Source organism: Anser cygnoides, chromosome 17 (assembly GCF_040182565.1).
Source record: "Anser cygnoides isolate HZ-2024a breed goose chromosome 17, Taihu_goose_T2T_genome, whole genome shotgun sequence".
Taxonomy (NCBI): domain Eukaryota; kingdom Metazoa; phylum Chordata; class Aves; order Anseriformes; family Anatidae; genus Anser; species Anser cygnoides.
Genome location: NC_089889.1, coordinates 2,783,203 through 2,802,460, shown reverse-complemented (window position 1 = coordinate 2,802,460; position 19,258 = coordinate 2,783,203). Strand labels below are relative to the sequence as shown.

At 41.2% G+C, this 19,258-nt stretch overlaps 1 protein-coding gene across 5 annotated transcripts in view; it reads left to right on the top strand.

Annotated features, from left to right (window-relative positions):
* MLXIP (MLX interacting protein) overlaps positions 1–19,036 on the top strand; it is a 46,021-nt gene extending 26,985 nt beyond the window's left edge. For 3 of the 5 annotated variants that reach the window (XM_048073716.2, XM_066979318.1, XM_048073718.2), the window contains 12 exons: positions 422–593; positions 1,555–1,644; positions 2,528–2,619; positions 2,771–3,434; positions 5,653–5,774; positions 6,463–6,649; positions 7,447–7,571; positions 9,435–9,536; positions 11,339–11,466; positions 12,531–12,654; positions 14,899–15,028; positions 15,663–19,036. In XM_048073716.2, coding sequence (XP_047929673.1) covers positions 422–593; positions 1,555–1,644; positions 2,528–2,619; positions 2,771–3,434; positions 5,653–5,774; positions 6,463–6,649; positions 7,447–7,571; positions 9,435–9,536; positions 11,339–11,466; positions 12,531–12,654; positions 14,899–15,028; positions 15,663–15,784 — 2,058 coding nt within the window. In that variant the 3' untranslated portion in view covers positions 15,785–19,036. Of the gene's footprint in view, positions 1–421; positions 594–1,554; positions 1,645–2,527; positions 2,620–2,770; positions 3,435–5,652; positions 5,775–6,462; positions 6,650–7,446; positions 7,572–9,434; positions 9,537–11,338; positions 11,467–12,530; positions 12,655–14,898; positions 15,029–15,662 lie in introns of those variants that run through there. The other 2 variants (XR_007166924.2, XM_048073717.2) reach the window with 2 other exon arrangements.
* The last annotated feature ends 222 nt before the right edge of the window (positions 19,037–19,258 follow it).

The window sequence follows — 19,258 nt, the reverse complement described above, 5'->3', positions numbered from 1 at the left end:
AATTACGTTTCAGAGATTCATATAGGCTTCAGGGTAGGAGTTGTTTCCTCTGAATTTTTCCTGTGTGTGTTATTTTTAAATCTTTATGAAAACCAAAGAATCATTAAACTGTAGTTGTAAAAATACATATATAATCACTGAAACTAAAAAGCATTGTTGCAGATGCTTTGTTTTATGCACTACTTGTCAACGTCTGTTTTTTTGGGAAAAACCTCTCCCAGAGTGTCATGGTATTCTGTCAAAGTTTTCTGCTCAAATCAGTGAGCCGAAGTTGTTAGGAGTACCACTGATCTGTTTGAGTGTATCTCCTAAAGGAGAGTTGTTTCTCTTAAAATGGGAAAAATTCATACACTTAAGTGTCTGCACCTGACTGCGTTGGCACTGTCGTGGCAGCCTGACTTGTCTTCCTTTCCTTTGGCAGGACGATGATGTGGTTCTCTGGCAAAAAAGAAGATATGGCAGAGAAACCCCTGTACCTATGGAGGAAGGCAGCCTCTTGGATGCCGATATGCTCATGTCTGAGTTCACCGACACACTGTTCTCCACACTGTCTTCACATCAGCTGGTTTCCTGGCCAAATCCCAGAGAGATAGGTATGTGTTGGCTTTTAGCATGTTGATTTTTGCAGTGGAAATCTCTAGGAGAAGTCTGGTTTTGCTGCTTTTCTGCTTTTCTAGTCTTGCTTTAGAAATTTTAACTTACTTTGCTGACACAGATAAAAATAGCTCAGAGAATGTAGCTGTTTAATAGCTTGTAAGTTATGGAATCCCAGTGATTCATTCAGATTTCATTTTTATCTTAGCTTCTTTCTTGCTGTTCCTAGGATTGCCCTGTAATGTTGCTCTGAATAAATCCATAATGAGCAATATTTAACTTCATCGTTGGTAAAGGCATTGTTATTTATCTCAAAGCAGTTGTGTATATTTTTAAGGGAATACCTTTTTTTTCTTTCGTGGCATTCAAATCTTTGAGTAAGTCCTTTAGAAAAAATGTGAATCCTATCTGTAAAAACAATCCCAAGAGCAGTGCAGTTCTGTTGACTGCTTTCTCACTGAAGGCTCTGACTGGCTGATAGGACAGCAAATGTCCACTGTGCATCATCCTTGCTGCATGGATGTCTGAGCAATTCCAGAGCCACTGCACTTTACAAGAAGTGTACCCGAAGTAAAGTTAAATGGATAATGGCTTATTTTAAAATACTGTGCTATGAGCTGTGGTGGTTCAGGTGGTGATTCTCAGCAAGTTGATGTATCTTGCAGCAGGGGAAGGACAAGAGGTTTGGGAGCAGTAAGCCTGTGAGGTGTCCATGCTAGTCCATTCCCAGTAGCTGGTGAGGGCCATGAGGGGTTCACCTCTTCCTTTGTACTAGCTGGAAGTTTTGTTCCCTAACAGTAGTTCTGAAGGAGTGCAGATGCTCAGTTCATTTCAGCAGATTTCAGCAGCACTAAACAACATGGTCGAGCCTGGCTGTGGAGTGTGTTGGTGTTCCAGCCAAGTGTGAGTTACTGTGCAAGTGATGCGTAGCTAATCTAATCTCTCTTTTGAATTTTCCAGCACACTTAGGAAATGCTGACATGATTCAACCAGGGCTTATTCCTCTCCAGCCAAATTTTGATTTCATGGATACTTTTGAGCCTTTTCAGGGTAAGAATCAGATATATAGTCAATTAATTTTTTTAAGAATTGCAATGATTTACGAGCTTGTGTCTAACAGAAGATTAAATGTTGCAGATATCTACTCTTGTTAGGAAAAAAAAGACATTTAAGTGAAAGATGAAGAACATCTGGTGTATGTCTTCATTGTTCATTATTTCAGCCAGATGTGTATGTGGGGAGGCTATTGTTACAGTCCTTCAGTTCTGTGGCTTTGAGAGTTGCTTCAGGATTGTTTATTCCAGGGTTTGAACCTGGTTGTTAATTTGGCATTCAGAAGAACAATGTTTAGACCTTAAGTCACTGAGTAATTAAAGACAGAACATCACGTGTGAACAGGAGAAACCCACAGAATTGCTAAGGTTTTGCCATTTAACACTTCTTAAGGATGAAATGTTAAGTCCTGTGTTAGAAACTTGAGACATTTCTTTGTTTGCCTTGGCATGTCGTCTGGTACCCGCAAGGATTATGTATGACATGAAACTACTATTGACAACTTTAATGATTATGGCCCTTTGTGGAAGTCAAAAGTCACGTCTGTTTGCTGGGCCTTCATTCAGTCTGCATCAGATCACTGAGTTTTGTGAGCACTGAGAATCAGCTCTTGGCTTTCTGCGTATAGGTGAACTTTAGTATATTGATTTTTGCATTGTCCTCAGCTTGCATGAAAAGTGATGAAGTCTGCCCCGAAGAGATCAGTTCTTCTGGAAGACAACAATTTATTGCTCACTTAGTTGTATGAAGCAAAACATCTCATGGTTTAATTATTTGCTAAATAATATTGCCATTCCTGTGAATTTTAGTATTTCATGGTGCAGTGGTGTACTGTGAACTCAAGAAGTAGAAAATTAAGAGGTGACCTTTTATGTTTCAGATTTATTCACACCCAGTCGTTCCAGTAATTATTACCCCTCTGTGTCTGCTGCCAGCTCAGCTACAACGGACAGCAGCAGCCATTCTTCCCAGGTAAGGGAGATCCTTAATGTTTAAAATAGCCTCATCTCAGACGTGTATGCACTGTGTATACTTTCAGACATGAGCCACGTCCTTCTCAGAAGGAGTTCAGGTCAGATTCAGGGATCGCATCTCAATCTGTAAAATTTCTCTTTTCTGTCAGTCTCCTGTCCTGCCGTCGGGTTCCTTGCCCAACACACTTCCATCTGGGAACATCAGCGATGGACTGATTGCTTCCTCAGTACCTGCTCCTGTCATTCCTGATGTTGGCACTGACCAGTGTTCCAGCATTAGAAGCGGGGGATCTTTCATCCAGCCAGCAGACTTTGCTCCTGACTCGTCTCTCAGCGGGCCGCAAACTTTTGTCCCAGTGTTTCAGACACCTTTGCCACTGCTTCAACCTGCGACACAACAGCACCAGTCCCCGTTGCCTGCAGTGCCTCTGAATACTAGCTTAAGCTCTCCACCACCTGCTTTTGCTGCACCAGAAACCCAGAAGTTTGGCCTCTGCGAATCTACAGTTATCACCCACACGGCTTCAGCTACGTTGACCCACAACGCCCCTGCCACCACCTTCAGCCAGAGCCAGAACCTCGTCCTGGCAACGCAGCAGCCAGGTGCAGGAGTGCCTTGTAACCTGGCTTTCCAGACTACTGTCCTGCAGGGGCAGCCCCGGCCCCAGTTGCAGTCCCAACTGACATTTGCACTCCCCAAAGCCGTTCCCCTGGCCAGTGCTGGGACAAGGCCCAAACAGTCACAAAAAACAGTGCCTGCTCCGAAGCCTGAAACAGTGTCCTTAGTGTTAAAGAATGCCTTCATCACCCCAGGTGAGAAGCACTGGTGGGTGATGTTCTTCTTTCTTTTCTTGATTTACTCAAGTAAAAATGCAGCTTCTTGAGGGTGTCTGAGGAGCCCTCCTAATCCACTGGCACATGGCTACACTGTACAATGGGATGCTCTGGACTGCTGTGAGGATTGGAAGCGGTTTGCTTGTGTGTGTGCAAGGTTGACCTGCCAAGGGGGTCATTCTCTAGGGGATTTTCAATCCCAGGATTGTGACTCCGTTGCAAAATTTGTGCTGAGCTGTGTAGGTGCATCATTGTGTGGGTTAACTAGAGCTCTGTACTCCTCTAACTTCCTGAAACCTTGGTTTTGATGTTTAGTACTGTTCTGATTAGCTCTGCCCCTTCAGAATATTCAGCCAGGTGGGGCAGGGAGGCAGTGTGGGATGGAGAACGGCAGGTCTGTCCCTGCCACTGACCCGCTGGGTGCCTGGACAGGTCGCTGTGTCTATCTGTGCATCGTCACGCTAATACCAGGGTGCTGCCTTGCACACCGCTAACACTTCGGGTGTGTGCTGAGGTTCAGCTTAGCGTGCCTGAAACTCTTTGAGAGTTTCTTTGAGACAGATTGCGGTGCTGGCTAGGAAACAGCTGTTGAAGTGGACCCCAGCACTGGTCCAGGTGGAAGTGTGGGGGCGTGCCTCTTGTCCACAGATCATCAGTGCTCCCTAGCAGGACCAGGGTGAGCAGAATCAATCATTCCAGTGGGGTGGGCATTAAAACAGGCAGGTAAACAGGGATTTTGCTTCAGGCAATCTAAAGACTCTTGAGTTACTGTCAGGAGCAGTTTTTTCAGTTCAGTGTGTGAATGCCTAACGGTTATGCTGGGACTTCCTCATTGGGTGAACTGGTGACGTTGGCACTTCATCAGGCTGCAAATAGCAAGTGTGAGCAAGCGAGAGTTTTTCTTGTGGGAAAGCTCAAGACTAGAGCAGGACAGGCAGTAAACTTTTTCTTGGAATTATTGCACACTATTTTCAGCCTTGTGCTGACTGGGGGCCAAGTGACTTCAACCGTCTGAAATGTGCAGCCGCAATCCAAGAACAACCCTGCCTGGAGGAGTAGCAGTAAATAGGCTTTACTAAGAAGTAGGTAGGTATGTCTGTCAGGGCCTGGCACTGTGTTTACCTACAAGAAGTTTGCTGTTCAGGAGTAGAATAGGCCCAAGGATCTAATTCTATTACATTACTATGAACAGGTGATCCTGGCAACGTTTCTGTCTATGGTACATAATAAAACATGAGTCTGGGTACTTTTAGCAGTCAAGACATTACTTACCTAGTAAAACATTACAGGCAACATTCACTGTCAGAAAGCCTTTGCTCCTAGCATACTTCCTTGGATTGTTCCTCACCCCTTGTATCACTTTCCCAATACTTTATCAGTTTATTCTGTCACAACCAACAGCTTTGTTTCTCATGTAGATGTAAACCCATTGGCGTTTTTCGTTTCTGGCAGTGGTATGTGTTCTGAGATCACAGTGCTCCTAAATCACAGGGACACCAAGCTCAGAAGTCTAGTTTTTGTAAAGACTGGAGCTTTATTTTTGGCAATAGAGTAACCATCAGTACTTATAACTGAGGCGTTAATGTGTACAGGACAAACAAATCATCTCATGAATGCAACGTGAATTGCATTATAACCTTTTCTAGGAAGGGATGTATGTGGTTTACTGTCTTTTGATATAATGACTCAAAAATAAGCACAGGTTATCTCATCAGACACACAGTTTCACATGGGAAAAAACTCTGCTGTCACCACTTCACTATAAATGTTCTAAGCAAATGAACTGAAGCAAATACAGGCTAGAGGGAAACTCAGTAAGTTTGAGCTGAGTTTTCTCAAAAAGCGTGCAGAAACTGTCTTGATGAACCCTTCTTCTGTGAAGGCAGCTATGATAGAATGAAGACACATTGCACCTCCCAGATTTACTACCTACCTCTGTAAAAACACGTTGAAACAGCGACAGTGCTGCTAGAAGCCTCAGAAATAATTGATTAATCTGGTGTACTGGAATCAGGGGATTGAGATTATCAGAAAATTGGTGGCACTTCGTGTGGCAATGAAGTAGTACCAAATAGGTGCCCCTTAATCTATTCCCCCTGTTCAATGCCAAGTAATTTCATACAAAATAATCTCTACTTTATTTCTTTTTTTTTTTTTTTTGTCTTGTAAACTATTCTAACTAAATTGTGTTCTTCAGCTGCCTTTCAGGGACAGTCCAGAGCTGTGATTGTAACTCCAGCACCTTTAAAAAGAGAGGGGATTTTGACGCCAGCCATGTCTCAATCTAATGTTGCAATTGCACCAGCTGGAATTGCCAGAGTAAGGAGAATAAAATGAATATGTTTGGTTTTTTAGGTCTGTTGTTTGCAGGTCGTTAGCCATACTGCACTCAGGAGGGTAACTAGTCTGTTAAATTTCACCTGTTACCCAGTGTGTGTGTTTGTGCAATCAGCATTATGCTTACTTATTTTTATTCTAGCTACTTGATGGGTCTGGAAATACTATCTAGTCTTCACAGCCTCTGTCTCATACAACAAGATTACAAGGAGGCATGCATACACTGTACCACTAGTGGGGTTGATTTGTGCTATATTAATCATGCAGAGGCTAGCAAGAACCCAGGATGCTCATCTTTCCATTTACAAGTTGGAAAGTGTGCCTTGGAGAATATGAATGGGTTTTCCAATATGTTATATACAGGAAGATGGAAATAGATTTTAGTATTTTGTGCTGTTGATGTGTTGTAACACTGCATTAAGTTATGAAAGGATTCTGGTTTCCTGCCAGAAGCCTGACTTCAGTGCCTGCCAATTCCTTACATATTATTAGCCCTTGTTTCATGTCATCAGATTGTTAATCATGTATTAATTTGTTACTTTTAGTGAAAGGCAAGGTAACAAACCTCTCTCCCACCCTTCTCTTTTTCTCTTTTCCTTCTTCTCATGTTCTCCCTCTTTTCCTTTTTCTTTCTCTGCTTTTCTCTTTGCTGTTTCTGTGCTGTTCCCAGGCTCCCGGGGTGACGGAGTTCCGTAGTAACATTCTGGTTGGTCCAGCACAGCAAGCGCCAAGTAGCCAACAAACCCAGTCCACAGTCTCGCATCTCTTCTCTCCTAGTGTAGTCCAGGATGGGTTGGTGAAAGGAGAGCAAATCCCTTCCCACAGTAGCAGTTCACAAGTTCCTTCACCTACACCTAGTAAGTTAGCAAGCTCTAAGCATTCTCTCTCACCTACACACTCAAGCACGTTTCCATCGGTTAGGCAGGGGGTTAATTGGCCTTGAAGATCCCAGGATACTTCTTGAAGGAAAACTTTTTGGGCCCTTCTACCCTCCAGCTTCAGTTGCATCCAACTGTTTGCAATTTTGTTCTTAAACTACTGTCCAGTGTTCCCACAAGCTGTCATTTTGTGATTAGTAAGTGGTTCCTTTCTAAAAGGATGTGCTGTCATATTCACAAAGGCCCATTTGAAAGGCATCTATGTAGAAAGTGCTGAACAGGTTTGTTGTTCGGTATCCTAACTGTAATTTTGACTGGAGGATTTCAGACACAGACCTTATTAATGGTAGGTAAGTGAAAAGATTCCTTCTGCATGCATGTTGATATCTGGGCCAGTTTTAGACACTTAAGCTGGCTTTGATGGTAAATGGCTTGTTAAATATTACTGTCATGTCCCAGGCCATTAGAGCCTCAGATGGGAGAGTCTAGTACCACAGTGGACTTAGATCCCATACATTCAGTATGCCTTTGCTTAAATACGTGTGCATGTGAGAGGAATATGATATATTGTTATTCAGGATGCATTACCTTTGTGCCGTGGAATACTAAACTTTCCCAGCAGTCTTGACATTTTCTAGCATGTGGTTGCTGTATCAATGAACATAATATAGTTGTCGACTGCATTTCAGTTTTGTTCTGAATAGAAACTTTTCAGCAGTTATATTTGCTACAGAATGTTGTTTGTTAACATGCCTTGTCTGTCTTCCTTTATGAAGGCCGAGACTGTCAGAATTCTGGCCAAGCTTCCCCCTGCACCTCTGAGCAGAGCCCCAGCCCGCAGTCTCCCCAGAACAGCAGCTCAGGAAAACCTGCCACTGACCCTCAGATGGCTGCATTTAAGGTGTGTGTCTGTTCCTTTGGGGTGCTTTTCTTTGCCTTTGTAGCTACTTTTCTCCCCTGATGTCTGAGCGTGGATGTGAGAGTAAGCTGCGCTGCAGGAACAGTGAAATATTTGTGCCTGGGGCTTAACTTGCACTACATCTGTCCTGCTCTGTTCATTTTAAAATGTCAAACTCTAATAAACTGCTCAGCTCCTCAGAGATGTGTCACTGGAGGGGCTAAGCTGTACCTTTTGCAGTTCCTGATGTGGCTCACAGGAGTCTTATGCCAGGACTCAGTTTACTTGGTCAAAGGTTTCAGGCTGAGTTTTCTAAACCGTGGCTTTTTGCCATTATGCTGTTGGAGCTCTCTAGGTCTGCCAGGCTTTGGCCATTGCTGAAGGGGAGAGTTCTCGACCTGCCGGGTTATCTCACATGTCTCCAGTGATGCTATGCTGCTCTATAAAGAAACAGCTTCAAAGACTGTACAAGTTATAGCTGTAAAACACTTCAGGAGTTACTGGGATAAGAATTCGGAGATGGCGTGTGAAAGCAGGCTCTACCTCATCACAAGCTGACCTTGTCAGAATATTTTCTTTGATAGTATGAGAAACTTTTCCACAGAAAACAACCAATGCAGGAAAATCAACACTAACTCTGCGATCCATTTTGTGGTGATAGGGAGCATTACTTAAGCATTTTGGAAGTGCCTGACCCTTTTTGGCTTCTTTTTGTATACCTCATGAGTTGATCTCAGCTTGATTACTCATAGGGCAGAAAGGTAAGTTTAAACTCTTGCAGCCTGTGATTGCCCTCAATTCTAGTTCTTTTGCAAAGGAGAATCAGAACTACTGCTTGCTGAGCATGCTGAAAGTTCCTCATAATGGTTTGCAGTTCTTTGCTTAGCATAAATGCTCATGATCGGTAGTTGCACTCCCTGATAGAGAGTAAATTTAAAAAGGAACAAACTACTAGGACTGGTCAACAGTAGGAAAGGGGCCACTAGATGGAGCAGTGCTCTTAAAAGTGAGGGCACCTCAATGAAGAGGCTTTATAGCCCTTTGAGCTCACGTGCATTTCATGTTTCAATTCCTGGCAGGAATTGCTTTGCATGTGTAGTGTCAGTAACTCTTCTGTAAGTTGAGAAAGTGATGTTTACTTGTCTCTAAATGCACACTCCTTGCTGCTCTGCACTGTTAGGCTGAACAGTTCTGTATTGCTCAGTAACATTGTTTTTTCAGCTTGGCAAAATGTGGAGGGCGTGGGAAATCTCAGTTCTGCTCCTGAGCTTGCATTTTCTGTGGGTTTGGGCAGAGACTTAACTGTTTTGTTGCATTGTTTTCCTTCACTGTAAATTGGGGTGATGGTGAGCTACTTAGCTCTGAAGATAATGCATTCTAAAATTGCAAATGCCTTAGTTTTTCCAAAAGATGTTGGTGGAAATAGCTCCAAACTTCTTAATGCTACAGAGGAAAATATTAATTCCTAACAAAGGCTTTATCCTCAGAGTAGGCCAGAATTATTAATTCTCCTTATTTTTTTTTATAGGGCTACCTGTTGATATCAGTAGACATTCTGTCTGTATTAGCAAGACTTCAGCAAGGTTACGTGTACCCAAAGTATAGAATTTGACTTCAGAAGAAGAGTGTTTAAGAGTCTTAAATAGGAATTTTTATTTTGAAAGAAAATGTACAGGGTTTGGATTTGAATGTCATATTCTGAACGCTTTTTAATCAGTTATATTGTTTGCAAGTTTATAGTAATATAGCTTGGACTGGAAAGACTATGAATGCCATAATTCAACAAAAATGATGCTGAATTTGAATAGCAGAAATAATCATAGCAGTAGAACAATAAAGGAAAACAGCATAATTCTATTTACACAGATGCAAAGAATGAAGCGTATTTCATCAGAACAAAAACGAAGGTTCAATATCAGGATTGGTTTCAGTACTCTGAACAGCTTGGTTTCGGCCAACTCCAAGTCGGTAAGTAACTTGGCAGCACTACTGGTTTAATACAAAGCTTCAGTAAGAGCCATTCTGAAAAGAGTTAATAGATCTCTCTGCTGTTGACTGAGTGTGCCAGTCAATCAGTGAAGATACTTGAACTGAGGGACTTGGAAAGGGATGGGCGATAAATCTGTGGCTTACAGTCAATGTGTGAAAGCCCTTTGTCTTTTAGGCATTGTTCCTCCGATGCAGCTTCAGATGTTGATCAAGTTCTGTCTGATCAGATGCTGCAGCTTTAAAGCTCAACAGAAAATAGTGCTCTTTGCGATCCTTGCTCCTAGCACCCCAGTAATTAAGCTTTTATCATGTGTGCAGTGTAAGATGACTGCATTTACTGCTAGGTCACCTTTTCCTCTGACATGCTGGCATTTCATACCCATTTTGGACAGCCTCTGGTCCCCAGAGGACTTGAAAAGCTGTGTCCAGTCAGTGCTGTGAGCTTATTCTGCCTGAACAATGAGCCAGCCAAAGGCCAGGTAGATGCTGTTGGTGTTATGCTGGGCCTGGCAAAACAGACCTAGACATTTGGCCTGAGCTAATACTCACAATTCTGAGCACAGTTTGTTAGCACAGGCTTCGTGCTGTGCTAACCACGTCTGTGCTGCATTTAGTCAGCTAAGAGCATGGCAAAACAATGCCGTACGCCTGCAAATACTGTTGAAACATGTCCAAAATGTGCAGTGAAATTTCTAAAACTTCCTACACGTGTGAGATCTGTACTCCTGATTGGAGGTAGGAGCCTGGCTGCTTCAGGTGATTTTGAAAAACCCTCTGGGACTCCTCACCCAGCTCCTTTTAAGAATTTGGCCGTGTCCCCTTAGCCTTGCAAATATTGTCATTTTTTTCTCCTGTCACCTGTCTTTTGTGTATAGATTTACAGAGGGGAAAAAAAAAATCCCTTCTCATTGTCAAATGTCTTTGTAGAGATTAAGAACATTTTCTGGCTATGCTCGTTAATTTAGTTCATAAAATGAAACCAAAATCATTAAAACACAGGTTTGTCTGCACAAAAATGGTCTAAATGTCCTTTAAATATCACTACCCTTTGAAACATAGAAAATATGAAAGGTTATTGTTACCATGTTGATTTGTTTACGTAATTTTTATATTTAGGATATAAATTGTCAGAAGTTTACTACCTGTTTTGAATAGCCTGTTTGAAAGGTAGTCATTTTTGAAAACTTGGCGTTAGTAAAATGTCTGTTTATTTTATTTCTCAAGTACAGATTTTTAATTGTTTCCTCAAAACTGGAAGCGTATTTTAAAAGAGATCAGTGACGTTGTTTCTGTCTCCTTTGGTTATAGCTAGAGCACAGTACCTTCTGGTTTAATAACTTCAGGCTTCCCAAACTAAATAACCTAAGTTGTCAGTGCAGGAACAATGCTTCTAACAGCGCAATAATAAAATAAATGTGTCAGCAGGTGCAGCACATCCTTCAGTACCCCAAGTAAGAATTGAAAACATTTTTAAGAGGATAGACAATGAAATAAAACACTTAAAATTATTACTTTCAACAAAATAGCAAAAATGTAACTTGGGGAATAAAACAACCACTGCAACCATATTTCTCTGTATTAGTGTGCAAATGGGAGTCAGAAAAACAAAGAGTTCAGTAATATCTTAAGTGTTTCTGTCTGCCTATGTGTGCTTTGGCAGGATGAAGGAAACTTAAAAGGTGTTGAAGTGCTTTTCTGGGTTTTACCGCAGATAAGGGGCAAACTCTTCATCCGTCTAGCTTTGTTCCAGAAAGTGAGCTCTATGTTTGTGTTTGGTCTAGATCAGCCATGCAATCACTCTCCAGAAAACAGTAGAATATATCGCTAAACTACAGCAGGAAAGAACACAGATGCAAGAGGAAACCAGGCGCCTTCGGGAAGAAATCGAGGAGCTAAACGCTGCCATCATGTGAGATTTTGGGAGATTTCTGTAATGAAGCAGAGCAGCTTGAATGTTGCTTTGGCTAACAGCAGGGGATGTTTGCCTCAGATGTCATGCCAAACAACAGATGGGTATTGAACATCAGTAGAGATGCTACCGACTTCCAAACAAAAAGCAGAGTCGTTGTGGGATGGGCATTGGTAGCAAATCGTGTGGATTTTCGGCAAGCTCTGAGCATGAACGCTCAACAGTGGTATCACCAGAAAAGACGCATTAGATCAGTTAGAATAAATCTGAGAAGCCAGTGATGGTTGTTTTTAAAGCTAGGCTCACTGGGTGATGAAACGCTCCTACTCTTCATGATGGCTTTGCTGCAGTTTTCTTTCCAAATGCAGTCAATTTTTCCTGGAAGCAATGTGGTTGAGTGCATAGGACTTGGACTCAAGGAGCTTGCCACTGACTGAACATAACTCTGATAAGTCACTTCACCTTCCTGGTGCCTCAGTTTCCTCTGTGGGTTTACGATAGTTATGTGCTATTGCAAAGCATGTTGAGAACCCCAGTGTTTTTTCTTCCATCCACAGAAGTGTTAGGCTTAGGCATTATGTTAGACTTATCGGCAAATCAAAATCTTTTTCTTTTTTTTCGTTCTTTCTTTTTTGAAGATATGATAACATCTGTTTGGTTTTATTTTAAATTGATCTGTTTCTTAAGAATCTTTGTAACATTTTCTTCTCTAACACCGCTCAGGAGTAAGTCTGTAAATTTTAACTTGACTCCTAATGTGCCTTTTTCTAAGTGGATGCCAAAAACTACTTTGTTCCATGTTATACTCTGTTTTCAGTTGTGTTGCTTGTAATAAGATGTAGCAGCTTGAAAAATTGCTTTGCTGCATGAAAATAGACACAATTGATTGGAAAACAGTATGTACTCCTGGCCATAACAAACTCGGTGTGGGGGGGTCACGCACAGAGAAGCCACCTCAGTCTGAGATGCTGGGGATGCACGTATTTCTCTCGGTATAATTTAGCCTGGAAGAGGAATGTGCCCTTCCTGGTGGGGATTCTGACCTCAGAGCATCTTCTTTTCAGTTCTTGCCAACAGCAGCTCCCTGCTACTGGGGTTCCAATAACACGGCAAAGGTTTGACCGCATGAGGAGTATGTTTGATGAATACGTGAGGAACAGGACCCTCCAGAACTGGAAGTTCTGGATTGTATCCTTTCACGTTAACCTGCTGGACCTGAGGTTTGGCGCTAATGTGTTTAGAGGCAAGAACTCTGGATTCTGATGCTGTGACTTTAAGCCAAGTTGTTTAAGTAATGCATGTCCAGAGTTGTCATTCGCATCTATATATGGATATGAATTCTTGCCTTATAAGCTGTTATGAGGCAGAATTTGCTCACCTTGAAGTATGGGAAGTAACTCGGAAGAAATGCAGTACAAAGGTAAAGTTTTCTAGCTCAGTTATTATACCACAAGAAATGTGTAATGAACTGTTTCTCTAACTCTAGCTCTTGTTCACTTTTTGCAAAGGACTACAGAGAATTACAAAGACTTCTGAAAAATAAGATTATTATAGACAATTACTGAAACTGCTGTAAAGGCAATTTTGAAAACTTGCATGTTTCTCCTTTTTTTTCAATTTTTTTTTCATTACGACAAATCTACTTAGTTTCTCTTTGCTTCTCCAATGCTAGCAGCTGTGCTTGCAAATGAGTGATAATGCAGGAGATGGAGAGAGACAGGCTGGGAATGGAACCAGGTTAGCTAATCCAAGTTTGCTAGTTTGGATCAAACATGATTAGCCGGAATCAGTTCGGGAATGTTAGTAATTAGCAAAGCAGAAGCGCAATTAATAATGAGCAGAAATGTTAACTTTCCCCCTTCCCATTAAAGCTTTGTACCTTTATATTTGCACGTATTTCATGTGTTTGTACTCTGCTGGTTATCTCCCCTGATTATCAGAGTAGATACGTCCATGCTGGTGTCTGCATGAAGTACAGCATTTTTTAAAATGCTTTCTTGGGTGCTTCCTGGTTTATCTTAGTCCTAGAAAGCCAGACTCATCCTTTTAGCATCCTTTTAGGAATCAATTCTCAGCAAGACCTTATGCAGTTGCTGATGCAACTGTAGACCTATTAACTCTGGAACAGTTTCAAATGAGTTATAAAAATTCACTTAATTGAAGAATCAGATTATTAATATAACAATGAAAATGGCTGGTTAAATACAACCTCCCACGCATGTGTGCTGCTCCAAAATGTTAAATAGCTCTAGAATTTGGAAGTGAGGGGCTTGTAGAAAGTGGCAGAGGTTATCTGGGATGAAGGTGCAGTTTTGGGTAGCTGGGCCTGTAGTATCTGGAGAAAGGCAAAGGCTGTCGTAGTTGGTAAAAGAAAAGGTTGCTTGGCAAAGTAGTCTTCGCCAACTTCCCTTTGCAAGTCAGGGTCCATGGGTGAGTGTTATTAATAATTTTTAAAAAATTTCCTCCTCATGAAATGACTGTAAGAGAGAGAAGGGCAGTTTCATTACAAGTATGAGAATATCACAGTTTCTGTTGCATGTGAGAGGGAAGTGAGTAATCTGGTTTTTGGCTACTGGAGATAACCCAAGAACAGAGTATTTCTGAATAGGAGAATATCAACAAAAGAATACCCAGTCACTCTGTGAAAGTCCATAACCACATGCAAATCCCCTAGAGTATTCCAGGTAATTGTTAGACCTATCTTGATTGTTAGCAACAATGAGAAAGATAGGGGTGTATCACAATCCTGAGATCGGTTTGGGCCACGTTCTCACAGGCTGCTGACTGTAGTCAGAAAATCCCATCTGGGCTAACATGGTAAAACCACAGATTCTGAGCCTTCAGATGAGTTTTGTCATACAGCCAGCTTCTGAAATAGATTCCAACTTACAGGTACATTTGCTTGCTGATTTATCGTGGCAGTGCTAGAGCAAACTGTTTTGAGTTCAGGTATGGTGACTGTTGTAGGAAAGCTCATCCGACAGACTTTAAAGTCTTTGTTTAGCTGCAGTAGCAAAGAGCTGGTTTACCTTAAGGCTTGTATGTCCTTTTGCTATAATAGCATCAGTGTTATATGAAAAAGGTGGCAACAAAGAAATAGTACAAACTACACTTACCTAGAAGTTTTAAATGCTCATGCACTCACAGCAGTGCCACAGCATGCAACTGGTTTGTAGGAGATCAAGTCAGCCATACAGGAATTTTACAAAAAGTAATCAGTATTGGTATAACTGGGAACTGAGTTTCATTTTTTTCCTTTGTCCTAGTGTCACAGATCTTAAAAATAAATAAATAATAATAATAAAAAACTCTTCGAAATGTTGCAGTCTAAAAATCGTTTATTTTCTCCGGACATTGAGCTCTATTATCTTTTCCCTTAGAATGTTTTGAACTCCTCCTTTGTTACCTCCCTTAACATTTGATGATTTGCAGTTCAGCATTATTATTAAGCCATTGTTTGAGTCCTTCAATGGGATGGTTTCCACAACAAGCTTTAAGGATCTGAATCAAACTGCAATAGCGTGGCTGGATCAGCACTGTTCTCTCCCTGTTCTGAGGCCAAGTAAGTGAAGCACTATCAAGCAGTAATTTGAGATCACAGTGAGACCATATATAATACCATTTCTTAAAAGAATAGGACAGATGTTGAATATGACTTTTTAGTCCCTTCTTATTGTCTCAGTGGAAAAATAAGAATGTCTTTTGGCTGCAAAGGTACTTGGTTGCATGCTTAACACTGAACAGAAAAAAATAAATTGTGTAATACAGATTTAAAGTCTCAAGCAGCATTTGAATTTCAAATATTCCATTCTAGTTGGAGTAAAGTTTAGCAGTGTGATTTGTCTTGTTATGAAGGAAGCGATTTCTGAAGTTTGCATTCCCCATTGAAATGACCTTCTGTTTGAGCATGATTGCTTGACCCTTTACCACTTAGAATTCAGCAAATATTTATGTTTACAATTGTAGTTGCTGAGTAGCGCTCTCTTTAGTAGAAGAAATAGGTAGATCTCTATTGTTGTTCTCTGTGCACAGTTCTTACATACCTGTTTCTTGCTGTTGGTCTAAGTGCCAGTATGCATGTTTTGTAGGAAAAAGTTCATAGTAACAGCCTTCTGGTACCTGCACACTGTCCTGCATGGATTTGTTTGCAGTTAGTCTAATGGCTTTTTTGATACTTTTCTGACTTTTCTTTGCAGTGGTGCTGAGCAGCCTCCGGCATCTAAGTACAAGCACCTCAATTCTGTCAGATCCGTCGTGCCTGCCAGAGCAAGCCACAGAGGCAGTTAGCAAGATGAACAAAACAGCTGGTGAAACCTAACAACCAAAGACAGTGAGTTGCTTGTACAAGGGGTGGAGAACCTGCCAGTCTAGCAGCCTGGTGAGTCTCCTTTCAGTTGGTGCACTTTAGAAAGAATACTCTCCACCACCCAAGACCTTCAGGGCATCTGTCTCTGCCTTCAGAGTATGTGGAAGTATGATGCAACGTTGTCGTAATGATTTGATTCCTCTTCAGTGCTGTACTCTACTCCATGAAGTGAGAACACCAAGCTCAGGTAAATTTAGCAGGTTTAATTCCTGCAGGCAGCAATATATCTCCATCAATGCAGCATGCATCTGTATGCAACAAACATCTTTCTATAAAACAGCTTCAAGTACTAAGTTCTCTGAAGTGTAAATCTTGTACACCAAGGAATGTTCTCTTAAAGGGGAAATACACTTTCAGTTTTGTGAAGCAAAATCTGCTTTTCATTTTGTTTTCTGGTGTTCAGTTCCATTTGTTTTACTTGAATAGTAAACACTTGTTTAAACAGGATTATATTAAAAACCAAAGGAGAAGAAAAATCCATCAGCGACGTCAACTCGTGGAAAATACTAGAATTAAAATCTCAGGCTGTGTTTTGTGTATTTTTATTTTAATGAGTGTACCATTGCATATGATCAGTTCCAAGGCATGCTTTATTTTCTAGCAAATAAAGTAGCTGATTTTTATTATTTTTCTGATATAGCCATTGCAATTGAGTAGCAGGCTGTGCAGTAAGTGCAAAAAAGCAGTTTTAGATTGCACAGATTCTGCAATCAAGATAGACGCGTGAATTTCATATCCATTTTATCTCTAAACTGTTTTCTTGCACTCTGCAGAGTTAGGCTGCCTTCCTCATGAAATGTGCACATATAAAACACATCCATAGGTAAACGTCTTAGTGCTTCAAAGACAGAAGTGGAGTTCATAGCGTTAAGAAATTGGATTTTTTTTTTTTTGTCTCAGAAAGCGTATCAAACCACATGGACTTGTAGTCAATTTTTAGCTTCTTTGTCTTTTTTATCTGTTCTTTTTGCCTTCTATTTCAAAAACCTGAAGGACTTAGCCAAGCTTGGTCTGTATGGTAAGGTTATGTTCAACAGGAATTATAAAACACACAAAGATAAGTTAAAACCCACATAACATTTTTAACGTGGCAGTCCCTGAAGTACTGCCCTTTGCTGTAGATAAGCTTAGTCTTTTCACAGCAGCAATAGTCTGTCCATCCTTAGACAGCACTGGGATGTTCATTCTGGCCAGTTTTTCTTGATGTAGTCTGGAATGATCCTATGACCCTTGTAATTCCACTCATTACTCGATTCTGATGCTTTAGAGCTATTCAGAGTTTGGATAAAGTTTCCTTGTCACCTCCCCCAAGTAGTTTTTTTTCCAGTTTGAAGAACAGGCTGTCACAGTGCAATACTTAGGAGCAGCTAAAAAATTTGGACGTAGCACGTTCTGAAATGGGGTCAGTAGGTTGTCCCTCAGGGGATGTACTTTTCGTCTGCATTGTGCCTAATGTTCCCCACTTGGTGGGCCAAACCTTAAAAAGCAATAATAGGTTTGGGGAGTGGGACTGAGCACAGAGAATAATTTTCCTTTCTTCCTTGTCCTGAGATTTTGCAGCTAGTGGCTTTCATTGCAGAGTTGGCTTATGTGTGAGCAGGGCTGTAAGAAGAAGGTGGCAAAAAGGGCTGCCCCAGGGCCCTCTCCCTGAGCAGGGGCCTGTGAATTGTGGAAGAGAGGGGCTGAAAGGGACTTGTGCAGGTGGCGGTTCAGGGGGAAGGAATGTAAGGAGAAGACAAAGCGGCATGACCGAAGTACCAGCATGCCTTTCTGTAGCTGTGCATACATTCAAGATGCTCTTTTCTTTTACAGTAGGTCTGACTGACATATCATTTGAAGCTTGAGGCACATGGGAAAAAACTGTGTCCCTGTGAGCGAACCAACAGCAATCTTGGCCTCACCTAGGAAATGGTTCGTTGAAATAGTGTGTAAAGGTGGTCAGAGCACTGAAATAGCGAGTAGCTTTTCTAGGGGGACCAGGTCTATATCCAGGTCTTTCATACCAAATGTTTTATTCAAATAAGCAGTATTTTTGGGATGCATCAGGATAAAAGGTGTTGAATGAACCTAAATTAATTTTTTAATCAGTGCTTTAATCCTCCCATTTCTATCACTGTTTGTGAACTTGGTTCCAGTTAAATCATTTAACAGTGTGATTAGCTGGGGAGCGCCCCTCAAGTTCTATACTGGGCTATCTTGTTGAGATGCATAGATACCTACATGCGTATTTGCATGTTAAAAATATGTATCCAGTTTTCTAGAAAGAAGTCAGCAGGCAAATTGTCCAGGAACAGACTCACTTGTGTTTTTGCTGTACTTTTCAGATAGGCATATTCTGTAATGCTTCCCCTGCAATGTGGTCTCCTGCTCGTCAGGCAGCAGTTTTGCCTGATTTTTTTTTACCATGTTCTTAACCAGGTGTCTGCAACTGAGGTTGCAGTAGTGTTAACAACACTACAGTGTTGTCTCAACAAGCAAAGTGTGCTACAGGCATGTCTCAGAGCCTAGGGAAGTATGATGACTTCTAAGCTTAGATCCTACCATTTCAAGTCTCACTGAATGAATTGGAAGCTAAAAAGGACCTTAAAGGAATAAAAACGGGGGGGTGTATGACTGAAATGCTAAAAAGTATTGCCCATTAGCAGTTTTGATCTGGATGCGAATGGAAAAAACATCACACTCATTGCATCATGAGTTGGTTACAATTGGAGGGAAAGTGCTTATTGTAATAATTTGTGATGGAGAAACAAGCTCACGGCACTTCTAAAACTGCAAATCTTACATAGCAAAGAGAAAAAAATAAATCAAAGATCACTTACTGAGGCAAGGGTGTGGGAGGGAGGGAAGGAGTAGTGTAAAGATACTTTCCACATAGTGTAATTACCAGAAATGATGTGGCTCCTCTTTGAAGGAGTGATTCAGTGTATTTTCGTCACCTAACTATTACAAATCAGAATTCTTTTCTCTTATCAGCCACCTTTGTGGAGGGTGTGATTTCACTTTATTTGGAAGCACAGGAGGAAAAAGCTATGGTATATCTCATCTCTGCACATTTGAGGTACAGAGGATTGGTATGAAAAGAGATTGGCCACGTATCTGTGAATTTCTGTCTAGATTCCCACTTGGTTATATATTTGAACTGCTTAGTCTTTCTGCCTTCCTCATTCGGGACTCTAAGTAATAGATTTCTTTTCTTTTTTTTTTTTAAATGAAACACTTTAGTACCACTTACTCCCCTGACTTTCGTAGTCCGACTTCCTCTATGTCACTGAAGTACGTTAAGCAAGCAAAACACACTGTGCCTGTAGTCTACACAGAATTACAGATGATGCACATCGGTCTTCAGTGAATTGGTCTGGACCTTTAAGGAATCCCCATATAAGCAAATGCGACTCATAATTAGTCAAATCCAACATATTTTGCTCA